Source organism: Myxocyprinus asiaticus, chromosome 33 (assembly GCF_019703515.2).
Source record: "Myxocyprinus asiaticus isolate MX2 ecotype Aquarium Trade chromosome 33, UBuf_Myxa_2, whole genome shotgun sequence".
NCBI lineage: Eukaryota > Metazoa > Chordata > Actinopteri > Cypriniformes > Catostomidae > Myxocyprinus > Myxocyprinus asiaticus.
Window position 1 is genome coordinate 26,146,636 of NC_059376.1, and position 18,782 is coordinate 26,165,417.

General features: G+C 38.3%; 1 protein-coding gene across 1 annotated transcript in view; it reads left to right on the plus strand.

Moving 5' to 3' along the window:
* The window catches only part of LOC127424116 (phosphatidylinositol 3,4,5-trisphosphate-dependent Rac exchanger 1 protein-like), a 93,102-nt gene that overhangs the window by 40,037 nt on the left and 34,283 nt on the right, over positions 1-18,782 (plus strand). Inside the window, exons 7-11 of the mRNA XM_051669020.1 lie at positions 747-880; positions 1,350-1,465; positions 5,036-5,185; positions 12,329-12,476; positions 18,070-18,170. Of these exons, the coding sequence (XP_051524980.1) occupies positions 747-880; positions 1,350-1,465; positions 5,036-5,185; positions 12,329-12,476; positions 18,070-18,170 (649 nt within the window). The remainder of the gene's footprint in view (positions 1-746; positions 881-1,349; positions 1,466-5,035; positions 5,186-12,328; positions 12,477-18,069; positions 18,171-18,782) is intronic.

Here is an 18,782-nt window from a genome sequence, read left to right on the forward strand (position 1 = left end):
AGCACTTTAACGCGTCGTTGCTCTGATATGCATGGCACAGTCATGCATATTACACAAAACTAGCTGATCTCCATGACCGTTTAATTTAAAATGTGTTGCACATCTGTCTATTATTGTAGTAACACGATGGCACGTAACAACAAAACGAACTGTGATTGGTCGTTTACATGTCTCAGATGCTCCTTCACGTACAATCAGGCAATTATCTGCGCCCTCGTGGCCTTAAGGAACCAATCTGCCAAACGGGAAATTTTTTGGGCCGATGCAATAATTACATAATTTAGAATATCGTCCGATTTATTGTCCTCGGTGAGATATCGGTCGACCACTACTCTTAATCAAATGTGAGTAGATTGTTATCCAAGGTAAATCTAATGCCCACCTGTTGACAGAATGGATGGATCAATTAAACACGAATGAATGACTACCGCATATTTATACTTACAGTAACAGCTGCTGTCAGTTCTGCTTCATGAAACACAAGCAACTAATCACTTTTGACTAAAATATTTATGGTGGAATTACATCCTATTATGTTGACACCTGTATAGAGGTTCCTGTAGTTCAACTGGTAAAGCATGGTGCTTACAATGGCAAGGCCGTGAGTTTGATTGCTAGGAAACACAAATACTGCTGAAAACGATCTTGAATGCACTGCAAGTAATTTTGGATAAAAGTGTCTCCCAAAGGCATAAATGTACATTTTATGTAGACTAATACTGATGTTTCTTTCTTCTGTTCTCCAGGGGACAAACTTGACTGATATTTGCACTGAACTTCTGCTCCAAGGCAACCTGTTGAAGATATCAGCTGGGAACATCCAAGAACGGGTTTTCTTTTTGTTTGACAACCTCCTAGTCTACTGCAAGAGAAAGTCCCGGTCAGACTCGCATGCAATGCATAGAACTCATGTTACGAGTATTATTCTCCATCCTTAACACCAGTGTTACTAACAGTACTCACATTACCAGTATTGCTTGCATTGTATTAATGTCATATTTCATATCATCAACACCAATTATTAATCAAGTTAACAGCATTACCCACATCACTGACGTTAAAAGCTTTACTCTAGTTATGTAATACACGCATAAGTTGTAACTCGATTTACATAATGGATAGAGATAGTTGTAATTTGATTGTATTTTCCATCTAATTGGATACTGTTTGGATGAAACCAGATAGGAAGCTTTTCGATTGATCTAATCTATAACATTGGCAATGTACTTGCATGAATGTTTTGGGTTACTGTTACATGTTTCCCCCAGTTGGTTAAACATTTTAAGATAAGTCCAGATAAATGTGTAGAAACAATACTGTTTTCATTCTTCCGCTCATTTAACATTCAGGGTGTCAGGGAAGAAATCCACCAAGAGGACGAAATCCATCAATGGGCCGCAGTATGTGTTCAGAGGCCGCATCAACACTGAGGTCATGGAGGTTGAGAATGTGGAAGACGGAACTGGTATGTTATAGCTTTGTTTCTTAAATCTAAGCACTTTTCTGAGTGAGTGTGTTTGCATGCACATCTAAGACTGATTATGCTTAAGGAGCAAACAGAATGGAAGGTCATGTAAATTCCTAAAATATGGTTCTTTTATCTTGTATCATAAGCTAACTTAATTGGCTCACATAGATTTTACCCTGAATGCACTCTGCATATAAACACCTTTACCAGCGGCTTATTTATTGAACGTGTGTCTGTTTATGTTTTGATGTCAAAACCAGAGAAAAACCAATTCAAATACTTGTGTAAATGCAGTTTTCTCGCATTTTTAGGTTTTTGTAATGAGCCAATATTTGATAATTACTGTACCAGCATTTTGTTGTACATGTAAACTCATTCAGTATCTAAATTATTTGTTTGTACTGCTTAAAGGGAAAGTTCACCCAAAAATGAAAATTCTGTCATCATTTACTCACCCTTACATTGTTCCAAACCCATATGACTTTCTTCCATGAGCACAAAAGTAAATGGTAGGCAGAATGTCGTCCTCAGTCACCATGCACTTTCATTGTATGGGAAAAGATTAAATAAAAGGTGAGGAAGATTCAGTGAGGGTTAGAAAATTTTCATTTTTGGGTGAACTATTTATTCCTTTAACAAAAGCATACAAGATGTTTTCTATCTCTGTGTTTGTGTCCTGCAATACAAATTTACAAAACAACTCCGTTCGTGGGAGGTTTAAGGGTGCGTCCTGTATGATATCCTTGTTTGTTCCATCTAAACACCATGTGATACTTATTATGAACATCGCAAGCAATAAACAAAACCACTGAAAGGGAACTTATGCTGTCGAAATTAGCACTGCTGTGCCCTGAAGATAAGATCAGCCTGTGATTCTTAGAATTGAGAGCTCTGCATTTAGCACCTTCGCTGTGCTGAGCGCGGAGGAGCTCTCGTCAAAGGTGCCGTTCAGCTGTTGAGCCAAGCATGAACTTCAACTCTCAGGGGAAGTAACGGCTGTTCTTCTCACCTTTTGCTCTTAGTCTTTCACCACACCTTAAGTGGTAGGGTGGAAGTGAAACCTCTCTCTCTCTCTTTCTCTCTTTCTCTCTGAGCCACATAGAAAAGCATACTCTCTGGGACATGAAAAACTAGCCATAGGGCTGTCACAGTACCAGCCTGAAACACACTCGTCTTATCTTGATGCAACCAATTTCAGCCTGTGTTTTGTGTTTCACTCTGCTCAGTGTCATCTTTATTATTGCTGGTGTCACATGATGTCCAACATCTGTGAAAATATATCCTTTAGCTGGTTGCCTTATTGGGTAAGATTACAGATAAAAATAACAGTACTTTGTGTGGGACGATTGCAGATAATGGGATTGAAATTGAGATATTCGCCTTGATTGCTGTTTTGATTTATCTGAATGTTCTTAAAGTTATAGTTCACCCAAAAATGAAAATCCATTATTTACTCATCCTCATATTGTTACAAACCTGTATATCTTGCTTTCATCAGCAAAACAGAAAAGGAGATGTTTGGCAAAATGTAAGGGACAATAAACTCAGTCACCATTCAGTTTCATTGCATCTTTATTCCATACAATGAAAGTGAAGGGTGACTGAGGTTGTCATATTGCCTAATATCTTCTTTTGTGGTTCCTGGAAGAAAGAAAGTCATACGTATTTGGAACAACATGAGGGTGAGTAAACAACGACAGAATTTTCATTTTTGGGCGAACTATCCCTTTAAATACAATTTTGCTATTTATTACTGACTGTTTACTAAAAAATACTTAAAAGATGCATACAATTATTTTAATTTTAAATATTTAAATTAATATTTATCTTTTCATACTTAATACTTTTCTTTTAGCTTATCAGCAAGGACATAGATTGGTCCTATTTATTTATTTATTTTTCTCTCCGTTTTCTCCCCAATTTGGCATGCCCAATTCCCAATGCACTCTTGGTCCTCGTGGTGGCGTAGTGACTGGCCTCAATTCGGGTGGCGGAGGACAAATCTCAGTTGCCTCCGCGTCTGAGACCGTCAGTCCGCGCATCTTATCACGTGGCTTGTTGAGCGTGTTACCGCGGAGACCTAGCACGTGTGCAAGCTTCACGCTATTCTCCACGGCATCCACGCACAACTCGCCACCGCCCCACCGAGAGCGAGAACCACATTATAGCGACCAAGGGGAGGTTAACAAAAAATGACTCTACCTACCCTAGCAACCGGGCCAATTGGTTGCTTAGGAAGCATAGATTGGTCCTATTAAATTATTTAATTAAAATTTTTCTATTTTAACTTCTATTGAATTAACAGTTTTACGAAGTGAGGCACTGCTTGCAACTTAGTATTACTTGGCATTCAGCTTAGTATTACAAAAACAATCTAATAGTCGACACTAGATATTAGCTGACTTGGCAAAGCGATCTCCTTGTTTTGATTAGGCCACAACAAAGGTCTGGTAATGCTTACTGTAGGTGTTGTTTATTACCAAGCTGCTTTTATATGCTTAGACAAATACGATTACTCATAAATTCCCTCTAACCAGTTTTATACGAGCTAAAAGCCTTTCCTAAATCCTCTCAGTGCTGTGAGATCTATTTATACTACCTCAGCAATAACTCACTCCTCTTAACCTATTCCATACCTCATTCATTTCTTTATATATTTCACCTACTGTCAGATCGGGGATAAAATTGAACCTTGAGTGAAAGGCTGAATCCCTCTCAAACACACACACACACACACACACACACACACGTGTCAGACTTTGGTTTAATGGTGGGGGAGAAATGACACCTGCTGAAATGCTCCTTTAACGATTTCTCATCCTAATGGGATAGTTTAACCTCTCTGCATTATTAATGGTTCTAGATTGTTGAAGAAAGTCTGGTTATCTATGTCAGCATTTGTATTTGGCTCAGTAACTCATTTAGCAATGGTAAGAGGGAATCTTATTAAGCTGGGCAAAACTTAAGGTTAAATTATTTAATGAGGTAGTTGACATGAAATAATTCTGGAGAGTTGATACTGTATGTCTCGCAGTGTGATATGCTATAATACAAGATGAGTTTAAACAGCATTTTGCTTACTCTTTATCAATATATTGCATGCAGTTTTTATGACTACATGGAATATTTGTACTTTTAAAAACTCATTTATCACACCGTAGTACTATTTAAAATTAACTTGTGAAGGCAAAAAAGTGATTAAACATAAGAAAATAAATGATTACCAGTCACCTAAAATATACACTTTTCCTTATACATTCTTATAATTTTATCCTTAAATCTTGGTTGATGGGGGGAAAAAAAGGCCATGGACATGTTATGTCAACCTGCAAGTTTTTTTGCTGTTGTTTTTATTTGTAACGGTTCACATGATGTTTACAGGATTTTAGAGACAATTCGATTTTGGACCCTATTTATTTACACACTGAAATACTTATTTGGATGCTATAAAATCGCTTCTGTGATTTAGTTGCTAATTGATGCGCTTATGTTAATGGTGTTTATAAGCAATTGTTGTTCAACTTGTTTAATTGTTATATTTCATGTTGTTTTACTTTGTCTTTTTAGCGGACTATCACAGTAATAACTACACAGTGACCAATGGTTGGAAGATTCACAATACGGCCAAAAACAAGTGGTTTGTTTGCATGGCCAAGAATGCAGAGGACAAGCAGAAATGGCTTGATGCCATTTTAAAGGAACGTGAACAGAGAGAGAGTGAGTAGTTTTGCTCTTATTTAACACATTGAGGATTAGACACAGGACAGAATAACTCCCAATTAAGTTTAATAAAGTCTTTGGTAGCCTCAGTGTTAAAGCAATGATGAATACCTGATATGGGAGTTAAATGGATCTTGATGTATTGATCCTACAAGGACAATTCTGCATTGATTGTGAAATGTAATAATTTATTAAATGCATTTTAATTACTATAATAATGCACAATGTATTACACATTAATTTCTTATCCAATATGATGAAATTAGTTTAATATGTGGACATGTTTGATTATTCAGTATACATTTCAGATTTTAAAATTCATCACATCATTAAGTAAAGAATCATAATTGTATCATTGTCTGAGTAAATATTAACAAAAACGAGTTAACATTTCAATTCAACCCATTCATGCTGTGCTTGGTAATTTAGCATCCTTTATTTCTTTTTTAACCTTGTATGTTTTATGAGTTTTTTTATTTTGTTGTTCTGTTGTGATGTGGAACACCTGTCCTCTGCGGAACACCTGTTCTTGTTTTTAAGGCCTCTATGATGTGTTTTACTGCAAGGTTGCACTGATTGATTAGGTCATGTGATCATAGCTGTAAAAGCACAAATATACCACAGAGCCCATTCTGATCACAGCTCTCATGTTTCAGCGTGAAGTATTGGTCTGAAGGATCAGTTACCAGTGTCCAAGTCAAAAGTCCTTAACGCTCAGCCAAAGTATTATCATGCACTGTGAGTTGGCGGTAAAGCAACATGTCACTTTTGTGCTGTGATGCCAGATGAAAGCAGAAGATTTATGGAGTATATCAGGTTTCCAACGTTTGAAATCTGAGCCCAGTCCAACAGGTGCCACATCAGTCACACCTCTCTTGACTGTCTGAGTTGTGGCCCCTCTTTTTTTTTCTATGTGACTCAAAGACATCATCAAATTACATGTTCCAATTAATACTTGGTTGAACATGCCAAAAATGCCTCCAATTCACAAACTGTTCCTGAGTCTAATGCAGCAGTTTTCCCAAAAATAGGTTGCAGGTCTGTTCTGATAAGGTTGCAGCTAGCAAGGAAAAACAATGCTAAATGCAAATAATCATATGCAACTGGGGGCCTGGGTAACTCAGTGGTAAAATACGCTGGCTACCACCCCTGGAGTTCGCTAGCTCGCTAGTTCGAATCCCAGGGTGTGCAGAGTGTCTCCAGCCAGGTCTCCTAAGCAACCAAATTGGCCGGGTTGCTGGGGAGGGTAGAGTCACATGGGGTAAACTCCTCGTGGTGGTGAAGCCTCCACACGCGCTATGTCTCCGTGGCAATGCGCTCAACAAGCCACGTGATAAGATGCACGGGTTGATGGTCTCAGACGCGGAGGCAACTGGGATTCGTCTTCCGCCACCCGGACTGAGGTGAATCACTACGCGACCACGAGGACTTAAAAAGCATATTGGGAATTGAGCATTCCAAATTGGGAGAAAAAGGGGAAAAATCCAAAAAATAAAATAAAAATTATAATAATAATCATATGCAACTAACCATTTAATGCATAGCTATGACATCAAAACAAGTAGGCATGGAGAAAACACTTCCTACCTAGTTATTGACATTTAAGGCTGTGGGTTCAATCAAATTGTACAGTATTTTGCTGCAAATTTATGTTACAGAATTTGGTAGATGCAAATATGGACAGACTATGTGACATAATCCTCAAACCATGAACAAAACTATATGAGGTAGAAGAAATTATGGCCCTGACTACATTATGTATATTGCAATAAATAATTTTGGTACTGCGTTGGGACACCACTTGATGTTCAATATAAATTTTGATTGCAATTGCGAACCTCTGGTCTAATATAAACAAGTTCAACTCTTCTCTAGAAAGAGTTGCTAATTACAAAGAGATAATTGTCAGTTTTAAACAATTACATTTGCAAATTAATAATAATAATAGTAATTATTATTATTATTATTATTTATTAATTAATTTTTTTAGGCTTGAAAAATTTGTAAGCATTCCCCAATGTTGAAATTCCACAGTTATCCTTTTCATCTTTGTGTGCAATAATTGGATCAGCACTTATGATAAACTCCTTTCTTTTTTGCCATTTGGTGTCAGAGCATCAGATACCACAGTGCAAATTATGAATCAGCAGGGCCATTTCTTAGGAGCTGTTTTAATGATGTGTTTTTTTTTTTTGTTGCTGTGACTTGATTGAATTGGAGCCTCGCACAGCTGCCACAAACACCTCCTCAAAACAGTCTTTGTGAGTGAGAGCTGCAGCTGCCGGTGGCTTCCCTCTCTCTAGCATCTCAGACACAGTAAAGAGCTCTGAGTGAGAGCCACGCCAGATGCTGCCACCTTCTGCATCAGCTGCATAATCTTCACCCATTAATGCACTTAGTTTTACATTCACCTTTTTTTTAAGGCACTTTCCTTGAATAGGGAGCAAATTTGTGTCCCATTACTATTTTAAAGCATTAGAGGCACAAATCCCATGTTTGTTTTGTTGGTGAGAACTATTAGATATGTTAGTTAAACTGTTAGTTAAACTGTAGCGTGCTAGCAGTGCCTGTCCCCCTTTTCAGCCATCTGGGATCCAGAAGTAATTTTCCCATTAATTTTTTACATAGGCTTTTCATAAAATCCTCCATAAAAGTGTTGTAAGCCATGAACCAAAGCAACCAGCTCCGAGGTGAATCACAACATTGCAAAATTTGTTTTGAGGCAAAAAAGTTTTTGAAAATAAAACAAAAAGTCAAAGGTACAAGATTGTGTACTACAATCCCATGAAGCATTGCAAATGATGTACTTAAATATAAAACTATTGATTTTAGGTTATTGATTATAAGTATACAAACAATATATTTGATGTTTACTGCAAAATATTCTGATATGTACCAATAAATAAGTAGTTTAAGGGTGAAGGAGTACTTACTCGTTTGCATCATTTAGAGTGCGTCATTGGAGTGGGTGGTCGCTCCTAGGGTAGTTTCAAGGGCTATGCTGGTTGCGGTTCTCTGATTGGTGAAGTTTTCTCTTGGGTAATGTGGTTGTTCACTAGTAATTCCACTATCAAACACAATTTTTAAACAATTAAATTAAAATAATGTGGACTGATGGCTTCAGTGGAAGCATATACCATCGATAAACAACCTTGGAGCTCATGGCAGAGGTTTATAAGTTATAGTTGAAAATCAGTTTGTCTATGGAAAAAATGAATGGGGTTTTTACTTCCGGAACCAGACTGATGCACTCTATTACATAAAATTAACTTAGCTTGAAAGTAAGCTAGCTTTAAGTAATTCAAATATCTATAACCCCCACACAAATGTCATAACTTTGACATAATCTTTCAAATTCAATTATTTGTAACAAAAATGTATACATGGCTGTGTCCTTTTTGTGAGCAACCCTGTAACTGCATTATTTACCCCATTACAAAACATATTGCATTTCTTAAAATTGACAGCTAAGAAGTAATATTATTTAGACCCTTTCTACGGCATACATTTTATCTATTTAATTTTTAATGTTTATGTTTATTGCAAGAAAATAACAATCACATAAATCAGGATTTTAAACTGTACTTAGACATGTCCCAAATTGTAGTAACAGTGTTGCAAAAATGGCAAACCTTGGCTCATATAATACAGGTGCATCTCAATAAATTAGAATGTCGTGGAAAAGTTAATTTATTTCAGTAGTTCAACTCAAATTGTGAAACTCGTGTATTAAATAAATTCAGTGCACACAGACTGAAGTAGTTTAAGTCTTTGGTTCTTTTAATTGTGATGATTTTGGCTCACATTTAACAAAAACCCACCAATTCACTATCTCAAAAAATTAGAATACATCATAAGACCAATAAAAAAAACATTTTTAGTGAATTATTGGCCTTCTGGAAAGTATGTTCATTTACTGTACATGTACTCAATACTTGGTAGGGGCTCCTTTTGCTTTAATTACTGCCTCAATTCGGTGTGGCATGGAGGTGATCAGTTTGTGGCACTGCTGAGGTGGTATGGAAGCCCAGGTTTCTTTGTTATTTTTTGGTCTCTTGTTTCTCATTTTCCTCTTGACAATACCCCATAGATTCTCTATGGGGTTCAGGTCTGGTGAGTTTGCTGGCCAGTCAAGCACACCAACACCATGGTCATTTAACCAACTTTTGGTGATTTTGGCAGTGTGGGCAGGTGCCAAATCCTGCTGGAAAATGAAATCAGCATCTTTAAAAAGCTGGTCAGCAGAAGGAAGCATGAAGTGCTACAAAATTTCTTGGTAAATGGGTGCAGTGACTTTGGTTTTCAAAAAACACAATGGACCAACACCAGCAGATGACATTGCACCCCAAATCATCACAGACTGTGGAAACTTAACACTGGACTTCAAGCAACTTGGGCTATGAGCTTCTCCACCCTTCCTCCAGACTCTAGGACCTTGGTTTACAAATGAAATACAAAACTTGCTCTCATCTGAAAAGAGGACTTTGGAACACTGGGCAACAGTCCAGTTCTTCTTCTTCTTAGCCCAGGTAAGATGCCTCTGACGTTGTCTGTGGTTCAGGAGTGGCTTAACGAGGAATACGACAACTGTAGCCAAATTCCTTGACATGTCTGTGTGTGGTGGCTCTTGATGCCTTGACCCCAGCCTCAGTCCATTCCTTGTGAAGTTCACCCAAATTCTTGAATCGATTTTGCTTGACAATCCTCATAAGGCTGCGGTTCTCTCGGTTGGTTGTGCATCTTTTTCTTCCACACTTTTTCCTTCCACTCAACTTTCTGTTAACATGCTTGGATACAGCACTCTGTGAACAGCCAGCTTCTTTGGCAATGAATGTTTGTGGCTTACCCTCCTTGTGAAGGGTGTCAATGATTGTCTTCTGGACAACTGTCAGATCAGCAGTCTTCCCCATGATTGTGTAGCCTAGTGAATCAAACTGAGAGACCATTTTGAAGGCTCAGGAAACCTTTGCAGGTGTTTTGAGTTGATTAGCTGATTGGCATGTCACCATATTCTAATTTTTTGAGATAGTGAATTGGTGGGTTTTTGTTAAATGTGAGCCAAAATCATCACAATTAAAAGAACCAAAGACTTAAACTACTTCAGTCTGTGTGCATTGAATTTATTTAATACACGGTTTTCACAATTTGAGTTGAATTACTTAAATAAATGAACTTTTCCACAACATTCTAATTTATTGAGATGCACCTGTATTTAGTTTAATCTTCTGAGGTTGACGATCAATATTTTCTGAAGATTAAGCACCTCCCTTCACTGACCATTGGTTGGAAAAGAAAAAACAACAACTTTTTAGTAATTTCAGGCCCTATTTTGTACCCTCTTCGTGGAATGAGCCTTAAAAGTATGAAAACGTCAGTATTTCATACTGTGTTCTCAACTGAAGGGGTTGTTTGAGTTGTGCTTAGTGTGAAGTCCCTGTTTCCATTGCAGCTTTACTCTGGCTGCACTTTTAATGCACACAAGGCTGTTTATCGGCAGTGGCCGAGCTGTAATGCACCATTGCACAGTTTTTAGTAGGTTATGTGTTGTTGTTTTCAGGTCTTTTGGGTGCTAAGCAAACTGCAAACTCTGCCTGGCAGAGCTTTATCTCTGTCTCTAACTGTTCTCACCATGTTAACCACATCTTGTCTCTCGACTAAAAGTATAGTGGGGAAAATAAGAATGAACATTGTTTTATGTAACCTGGCTCAAGAAATGCTTGATAAACATCTGTCATCTCACAACTCCTGCACCAGTTCAACACCATTCTAAAGACTTACAAATGCTACTTTTTTATTTTGTATAAAGTAGCGATATACTGTAAGTAGATGAATGAAAGTAAAACATTTTTGTGGGTGTGTTGTGTGGTTTAAATCGCTCAAGCGACCCTCCTCCCATTACCAAAATGCCCCAAGAGAGGAATACATGTGAACATGTGTGAACACACGCTTATAATAAAATCAGTTTAACCATTGTTTCCTCTCAGCCTCACCTATACATTAACTGACACAGCAACACCCACACTGATTTAGAGGCACAGCAAGAGTGCACAATTGAACTGTTCTGAGGAATATACTATAATTACACACCATTTGAAAGTTATTTTACACTTTATAAAAGTTTATTTTATGTTCAGACCAGTTCAGTTCCTCCCTCATCTTCCATATCAGAGAATTTGCTTAAAAAAATCAGTGTTTTTCTGGTTTTTTTCAAGACCTTTTTTTTTTTTTTCTCCCATTTTCCCCAAATGCCCAATTCCCAATGCGCTCTAAGTCCTCGTGGTGGTGTAGTAACTCGCCTCAATCCGGGTGGCAGAGGACTAATCTCATTTGCCTCCGAGTCCGTCAATCCGCACATCTTATCAAGTGTCTTGTTGAGCATGTTACCGCAGAGACGTAGCGCGTGTGGAGACTTCACGCTATTCTCTGCGGCATCCACGCACAACTCGCCACGCTCCCCACCAAGAGCGAGAACCATATTATAGCAACCACGAGGAGGTTACTCCATGTGACTCTACCCTCCCTAGCAACCGTGCCAATTTGATTGCTTAGGAGACCTGGCTGGAGTCACTCAGCATGCCCTGGATTCGAACTCGTGACTCTAGGGGTGGTAGTCAGCGTCAATACTCGCTGAGCTACCCAGGCCCCCTTTCAAGACCACTTTGCTTGTTAAATGAGACCCATGTGGGGATAGTGAGGGATTTTTAGAATGTGTGATATTTACTTTGGAAAAGTTCAATATAAAAGTGTATGTATACAGCCCAGGTGGGGTACAGGTCAGGTGCAGGACACAGGAAAAGCCTTGTTAAAGGTGCATTGTGTAATTTTGCGATTATTAAAATACTTTCTCCTATCCCAGCTTAATATGCAGAAACAGCTACATGTAAGCCATGTGTAAGCACTTTCAAAACATTGATTGTTTGAGTATCCATACCAAAGCAACACTGGCTCAACCAGTGGTGTGAGTTTGGTGTGGTAGTCTCAATTTTTTCATCCAATGGCAGTTGGGCCAAGTGTTCCAGAAACCTGTTTGAAAACAGTCTTTTTTTATTCTGTTTGGTGACGCTTAAATGTGTAAGATTTCCATTCAGTTTTAATCAGAATTTTATTTGTGTGTGTGTTTTATGTGTTATTGATTGGCAGGTCTTAAGCTCGGCATGGAGCGTGATGCCTACGTCATGATCGCGGAGAAGGGAGAGAAGCTCTACCATATGATGATGACCAAGAACCGGCACCTCATCAAAGATCGACGTAGGAAACTCACCATCGTACCCAAGTGCTTTTTGGGAAAGTGAGTTTTTGCTAGTTTTGAGTGTTATGTAATTCTGTTTTAAAGATTCTCTTCTACTGAAAGTTTCACCTTACAACACATCAGTTCCCATGCCAGTGATTGGCTTGCTCCGTGCTGAGTGTAGCACCTCGGCTGCTTCTACACCATCTGACTGTGTCCTGAATATCTTGCAAGTCATCCTAATCCAAGAGGCCCCTGTATGAATGAAAATACATACACACTAACACACATACACACTCACTTAGCACTTGTAAATGGTTTCCCAAGCTCACTGCCAAGCACCCCATTGGACACAGACATTCCCAGCAAAAAAAGCCTTCATTAGAGAGAAATCTGCATTCAGTTTCTCTCTCTCTTTCTCTCTGTGTCACTCTCTTCATTTCTGTCTGTCTTATTCTCTCGCTCACTCCCCCCGTCTTTCAACACCATGAATGAACAATGAGTGCTATGTACGCCATTAAACTTCCAAATACAGTGTGTGTGCGTGTGTGTTTGGGAGCCGGGAGGGAAGATTCCTCACCAATTAAAATTCCCTTTTTGCACCACACTAGTAGATAAGGGAAAAAAAGCCCTCGCGTGGTCAGATTAAAGCTATTATATTGTTAAAATCTACTTAAAAAGTGTGCCAATAATTCACAAGCTCAGAATTATAAGTAATTTATAACAGACATTAAAGGAATAGTTCATTTAAATGTTAAATTTATGTCATTATTCAGTCACACTCATGTCATTCCTGACCCAAATACTGTTATTTCTTTTGTGTAACAAAAAGTAGAATTGAAGAATTGACCGCCAATGAGAGTTTATGGTGACCAGGGGCTGTCAAGCTGCAAAAAGGCCCCCATAAAAATGCCATAAAGGAAGTCCATACAACATGTGCTGTATTCAAAGCTATTTATGGCGCTTGACAGCCCCTATTCACTGTGACCTGTCATTGTATAGCAAGAGCTTACGGTTCTTAAAAGTTTTAAGATAAATAACAGCATATTATGGAAGGTTTGGAATGACGTGACAGTGAATAAATGGGTAAACTAAATCTTTAAATCTGTTGCCCCTTGTCACTGAAGTTACTAAGGATGCAAACTGTTGCTGGCCTCATGGCCACAGCTGTGCTGTTGTTCCCCTGTCAACACCTGACTGGATGAATTTCGCACGGCTCCCTCAGAACATAATTGTTCGTCCGTTTCAGCTTCGGTGGTCCAGGTGAAAGCAGCTGTGATTGGCTCTTTTCTTCCGTGGCTTGTGCATCCGTCTCAGAATAGAGCATAATCCCACTCCTTCCAGGAACAGCCAAACAGTTCAGCTTTTAATGTTGACTGACACTCTTTGCGATTAGCTAAGACTTTGAGATAGCATCTCTGCACCTTCAATCTCTCTTACCCATTTTTGCCATTTATTTTCCCATTGCACCAATGGTAATATTATTTTGATGTTTTTGAATGCATTAAATGCTTTGTAGAGGAATTATTTAGAAATTCTTAACCAAATTTAGAACAAATTATACTGTTTCTTAACCAGTTATACAACCAGTTTCTTGTGACAATCAATTTGTCTGTTCATACTGTATGTGGAAATGCTGCGCAATGAGACGCATTTACAGCCAGTCAGAACTTATTTGATGTTTGTTTAATATATTGTTATGTGGAGCTGGATTTTGGATCAGTGATGTTTCTGTGGGCAGAGCTACTTACCATGAAACTGCAGAAATAGAAACAAAGCGGCTGACAAAATGTCCTCATGCTCATTGCTTGGCGCAGTCATGTCAAATCAAGTCAAAGTTTATTTATCAAATGCACAACAATACAGCATGCAGCAGTAATTGCAGGCAATGCAATGCATTAACTGTAAGAGGAAAGGAGAAGAATCACAAATCAGACTGAAATTAAAAATTATTATACAAATATAACAATGATTGGAATGATTATGAAAGGCTGGCTGTTTAGCAGTCTTATGACTGTTTAGGACATCTCCTATTTCTCTTTCTTGTTACTTCTGTTGGCACAGAGAAAAGCATTACGTGGCCAAAGCATTAAAGGAATACAATTTAAGGTCTATCGACAGCATTTGTGAGTTATGCTGTCAGTGTCCACAAAATAAACTTAAATTGTGTTTACTGTAATGAACTTACATTGGAAGTCAATGGGATGAGGCTTTACGCTGGAATAAATGTTAAAATGCACTGTTTCAAATGCATAGCTGCATAACTTCAACATTAAATGTGTTAACATGAGACTAGTGTGACAATCACTTATGTCATGACCATGTAAAGCCACTAATCCCCGTTACTTTTTTACATGCAAAGATACAAGAAAGGGCCTATTCTTTATAAAAATCTATTACATTTGTATAGGATAACCAGAAGTTCATCTGCCTAAAACAGTAGCCACCACTAATTGGATGGTTTATATACAACTTAACAGATCAAATAACATATGTTTCTGTATGGTATAATTAACATAAGTGCTTTAACAAAAATACCAGCTTCACAAAAAAATGAATGCTTATGATTTTTGTTTTTTTGTACAAACCGAGGAACAAGTCAAAATGATTTTCTGTGGTAATCGACAGCATGCCACAGATGCTGTCAGCAGAGCTTAACTTGTATTGAACTTTCCTTTATTAATCTAATATCTCATAAATATCCCTCTCTGTCACACTTGTACACATATATAATCATACAGATATGCATACAAGTGGAAAACAGTCTTGCGTGTACACACCTCTACAGCATGTGAGAGAGCTCTGTGAGTGTTAGCTGTGGAGAATATTAATGAGTTACATAAACACTAATTAATTCCCCCAAGGGACACCCACCACCACCCCTTTCCTTTTACTGCCAATCTGAATTAGGGACTTATGTAATCACAGCAGACTGATTGTCTGTTTCATTTCACTGCTCTCTTTCATGGGCCTGACTGCACGATGCTTTGAGAACTTCCTCGTGGGGGCTGCACATAAAGACTTTAACTACTTATAGTAAGATCTCCAATGGCATGCTTTAAACCCACATAACCAAAGTATAAACTTAATATTGTGTCTGAAAGGCCAGAATTACCTCTACAGTGTAAATCATTTTCAGTTTTTATCAAGGGTGACTGCTTAGGCAATCATCACTATTACTATTGCTCATACTTGGGATGAGGGGATCTAAACTAACCCCTAACCATATCTAGGGACCAGAAAACAAAGAAACGGTGGGTTCTTGACCTTGGCTGGAAAGGAACCACTTACAGTCCCCAAGAATGATTATAGCAGTGTGTTTTGCACAGGCAAGCACTGCTCACATCATCTTCAGAAAAAGTGAAATCATGTGAAAGAATTTGTTGCATAATGTTGATTACTACACAAAATAATTTTGCTTTGGGCCTCCTTTTCTTAAAAAAATAAAATAAAATAAAGGATCAGCCCTCTGTAATTGGAATCAAGGAATGAGGAGGTAGGGGATGGCGATTCCAAACTCAGAAGTGTCTTTTTATTAACCAAACACGTTCGCTTAGTGCAACGGTACTGCTCTCTTTTTAAACTCAAATAATTCAGGCTTTCCCTTCAGTAACGGCAGCAGCCAACACAAACTCAGTTTGTCAGCTCGGCTCTCTCTCCCCACTGCCATTGTCTCTTCTTCTTAAAAGCCCCCATCACTCCTCACCAAAACACAAGTCAAGTGTTAAGCACAGGTGGAAATCATTTACCACTCATCTCCCCCTGCTTCACTCTCCACAGCACAGCGCTCGGCCACGCCCCCGCCTCCACACCCTCCAATTCACTTCAATTGTAAGTGCCTCACTGTAACTCTGATTTTTTTTATTTTTTTTTTTAAAGAAAAGGTGGGTAAATGAAATACATTTTTGTGGTAATCAACATTATGCCAAAAATGCTGTCGACTGAGCTTAAAGGGATAGTTCGCCCAAAAATGAAAATTCTCTCATCATTTACTTACCGTCTTGCCATCCCAGGTGTGTTTGACTTTCTGTTTTCTGCAAAACACAAATGAAGATTTTTAGAAGAATATCTCAGCTCTGTAGGTCCATTCAATGCAAGTGAATGGCGACCAGAACTTAGAAGGTCCAAAAAGGACATAAAGTCAGAATAAAAGGTATCCATACAACTCCAGTGGTCAAATCTTTGTCTTCTGAAACGATGCAATCGGTTTTGGGTGAGAAAAGACAACATGCTAACTCGTTTTTCACTATAAATCTTGACATCAGCAGCACATGTGTCAAACACTAGGAAGTGTATTTGCACTTGAAATCATGATCGTGCAGTGGCAAAATGTACAGTGAATAATTAGTTATATTTTGGTATTTTCTCATCCAAAATGGATTGGATCATTGAAGTCGTATGGATTACTTCTATGCTGCCTTTACGTGCTTTTAGAAGCTTCAAAGTTCTGGCCACCATTCACTTGCATTGTATGGACCAACAAAGCTGAGATATTCTTCTAAAAATCGTAATTTGTGTTCAGCAGAAGAAAGAAAGTCATTCACATCTGGGATGGCATAAGGGTGAGTAAATGATGAGAGAATTTTCATTTTTGGGTGAAATATTCCTTTAACTTGTACTGAATCCGGAAAATTTCATAACATTTATATATAAGAATAGTAGAGATAAAAAACTGTCAGCTGTTTGCTGGTCAAGCTCTCTACTAAAAATGAAGTTTAAAAAGTTTAAAACTTTACAAGAGTGCATTAAGTTGTGCTTGTCATAAGCTAATTTGATGGAAGCATATAAGGCAAAGCGGTTGTGTATTCTGCTGAGATCTTAATGGAGAATCTGGTTGTGGAACTTTACTAGATGTATGTGGTGTGCCTTTGGCACCTGCCTCTTCTCTTGTCCACCTCCATCTGTAAAACCGTCCTTTTGACCCCTTTCTGCTGTCTTTCATCAATTCAAGGACACACACACACACACACACATCCTTCTCACATTCCCTTAAACGTCATAACCGTTTACACATTGCTTATTTCTGTCCCTGAATCTAATGGGATTCACACAATTTCTCTCGCACACGGTAGTCATACACACTTCAGGCTTGAAGTCACACACATGCAATTCTGTCATTTACTCATTCTCATTCAATGTGTTAGAGTACTCAGTAGAAGCAAACAGGAAAGAGAGAGAGGGGGATATTGAAACGACAAAATCAAACCGGGGTCCTTGTGATCCAACAGCTATGTTTTGAGCATGTGCCCTACAGTACTTTCTGTGCCACAGCTCCGAAGGAGAATGTACTTTAACATTGAAAAAAATACACGCATCAGGTTTAAATGTAAAAGACTGTTGACGTCACTCCCTGAAGCTTTTTTTAAAGATAAGATAATATGTGAACCCCATTTATGGTGTTTGAACTTCAAAGCTTTTTAAATCCCTACTGAGGATGGAGCTTTGTATCATCACCTTGGTTTTTGCTCTGGTTGAACTTTTTACCTGCGTCAACTGTTTCCCTTCACTCTGGTGGATTGAGCGAATCCAAGTTCCCAAGTACCTTTGACTAGTCCCTCATAAATCCCTCTAGTGTTAGAGGCTCTTCTGTAGCATGTGTGAAGTGTTCTGTGTGGTTAACACTGACACAGCTGTTGTCTCTGTGTATCATCAGTGAGTTCGTCTCATGGCTGCTGGAGAGTGGGGAGATCAGTAAATCTGAGGAGGGAATCAACCTGGGTCAGGCGCTCCTGGAGAACGGCATCATCCACCATGGTAAGAGAACAGATTCTTCAGAAAGTACCATGGTAATACCATGGTTTTCTTTTGAAGAACACAATCAGTCAACACCCTACTGATTTTGTATTATATATAATTTAGTATAGAGTAATTTCAAATATATAAGCCTACACCTTTAAAACAAATGGTTTTATAGATCAAAAGAAAGTTTATATCAAAGTACCATAATATTACCATCCGACACTGGATTGTACAATGGCACTTCCACATTGCTTTTTCTAAGTCACTATTTCTGACATATTTATTATTCTCTTTCAGTGCTTTCTTTGTCTCTCTCTCTCTCTCTTTATTTTTCTGTAATTTCCTCTTTCCTCCTCTTTCAACCTGTTCCCCATACTTCTCACCCCCAAAATATTTCCTTCGTTTCACCAGAAAAGCAAATGCTATCCACATTCAGTTTTGGACATAGCCTTGCCAAAATGAACCACAATCCTTTAACTGTTTATACAAGTGCTGGACTGTTAAAAATGACTACTTGACAGATTTACACTTACATATTTGGCACGTATGTCATATTGGTCAGCAGTCACTGAGATCCTCTACAGATGATCAGCAATCTGGATACTAACATGAAAATTGCTGCTTGAG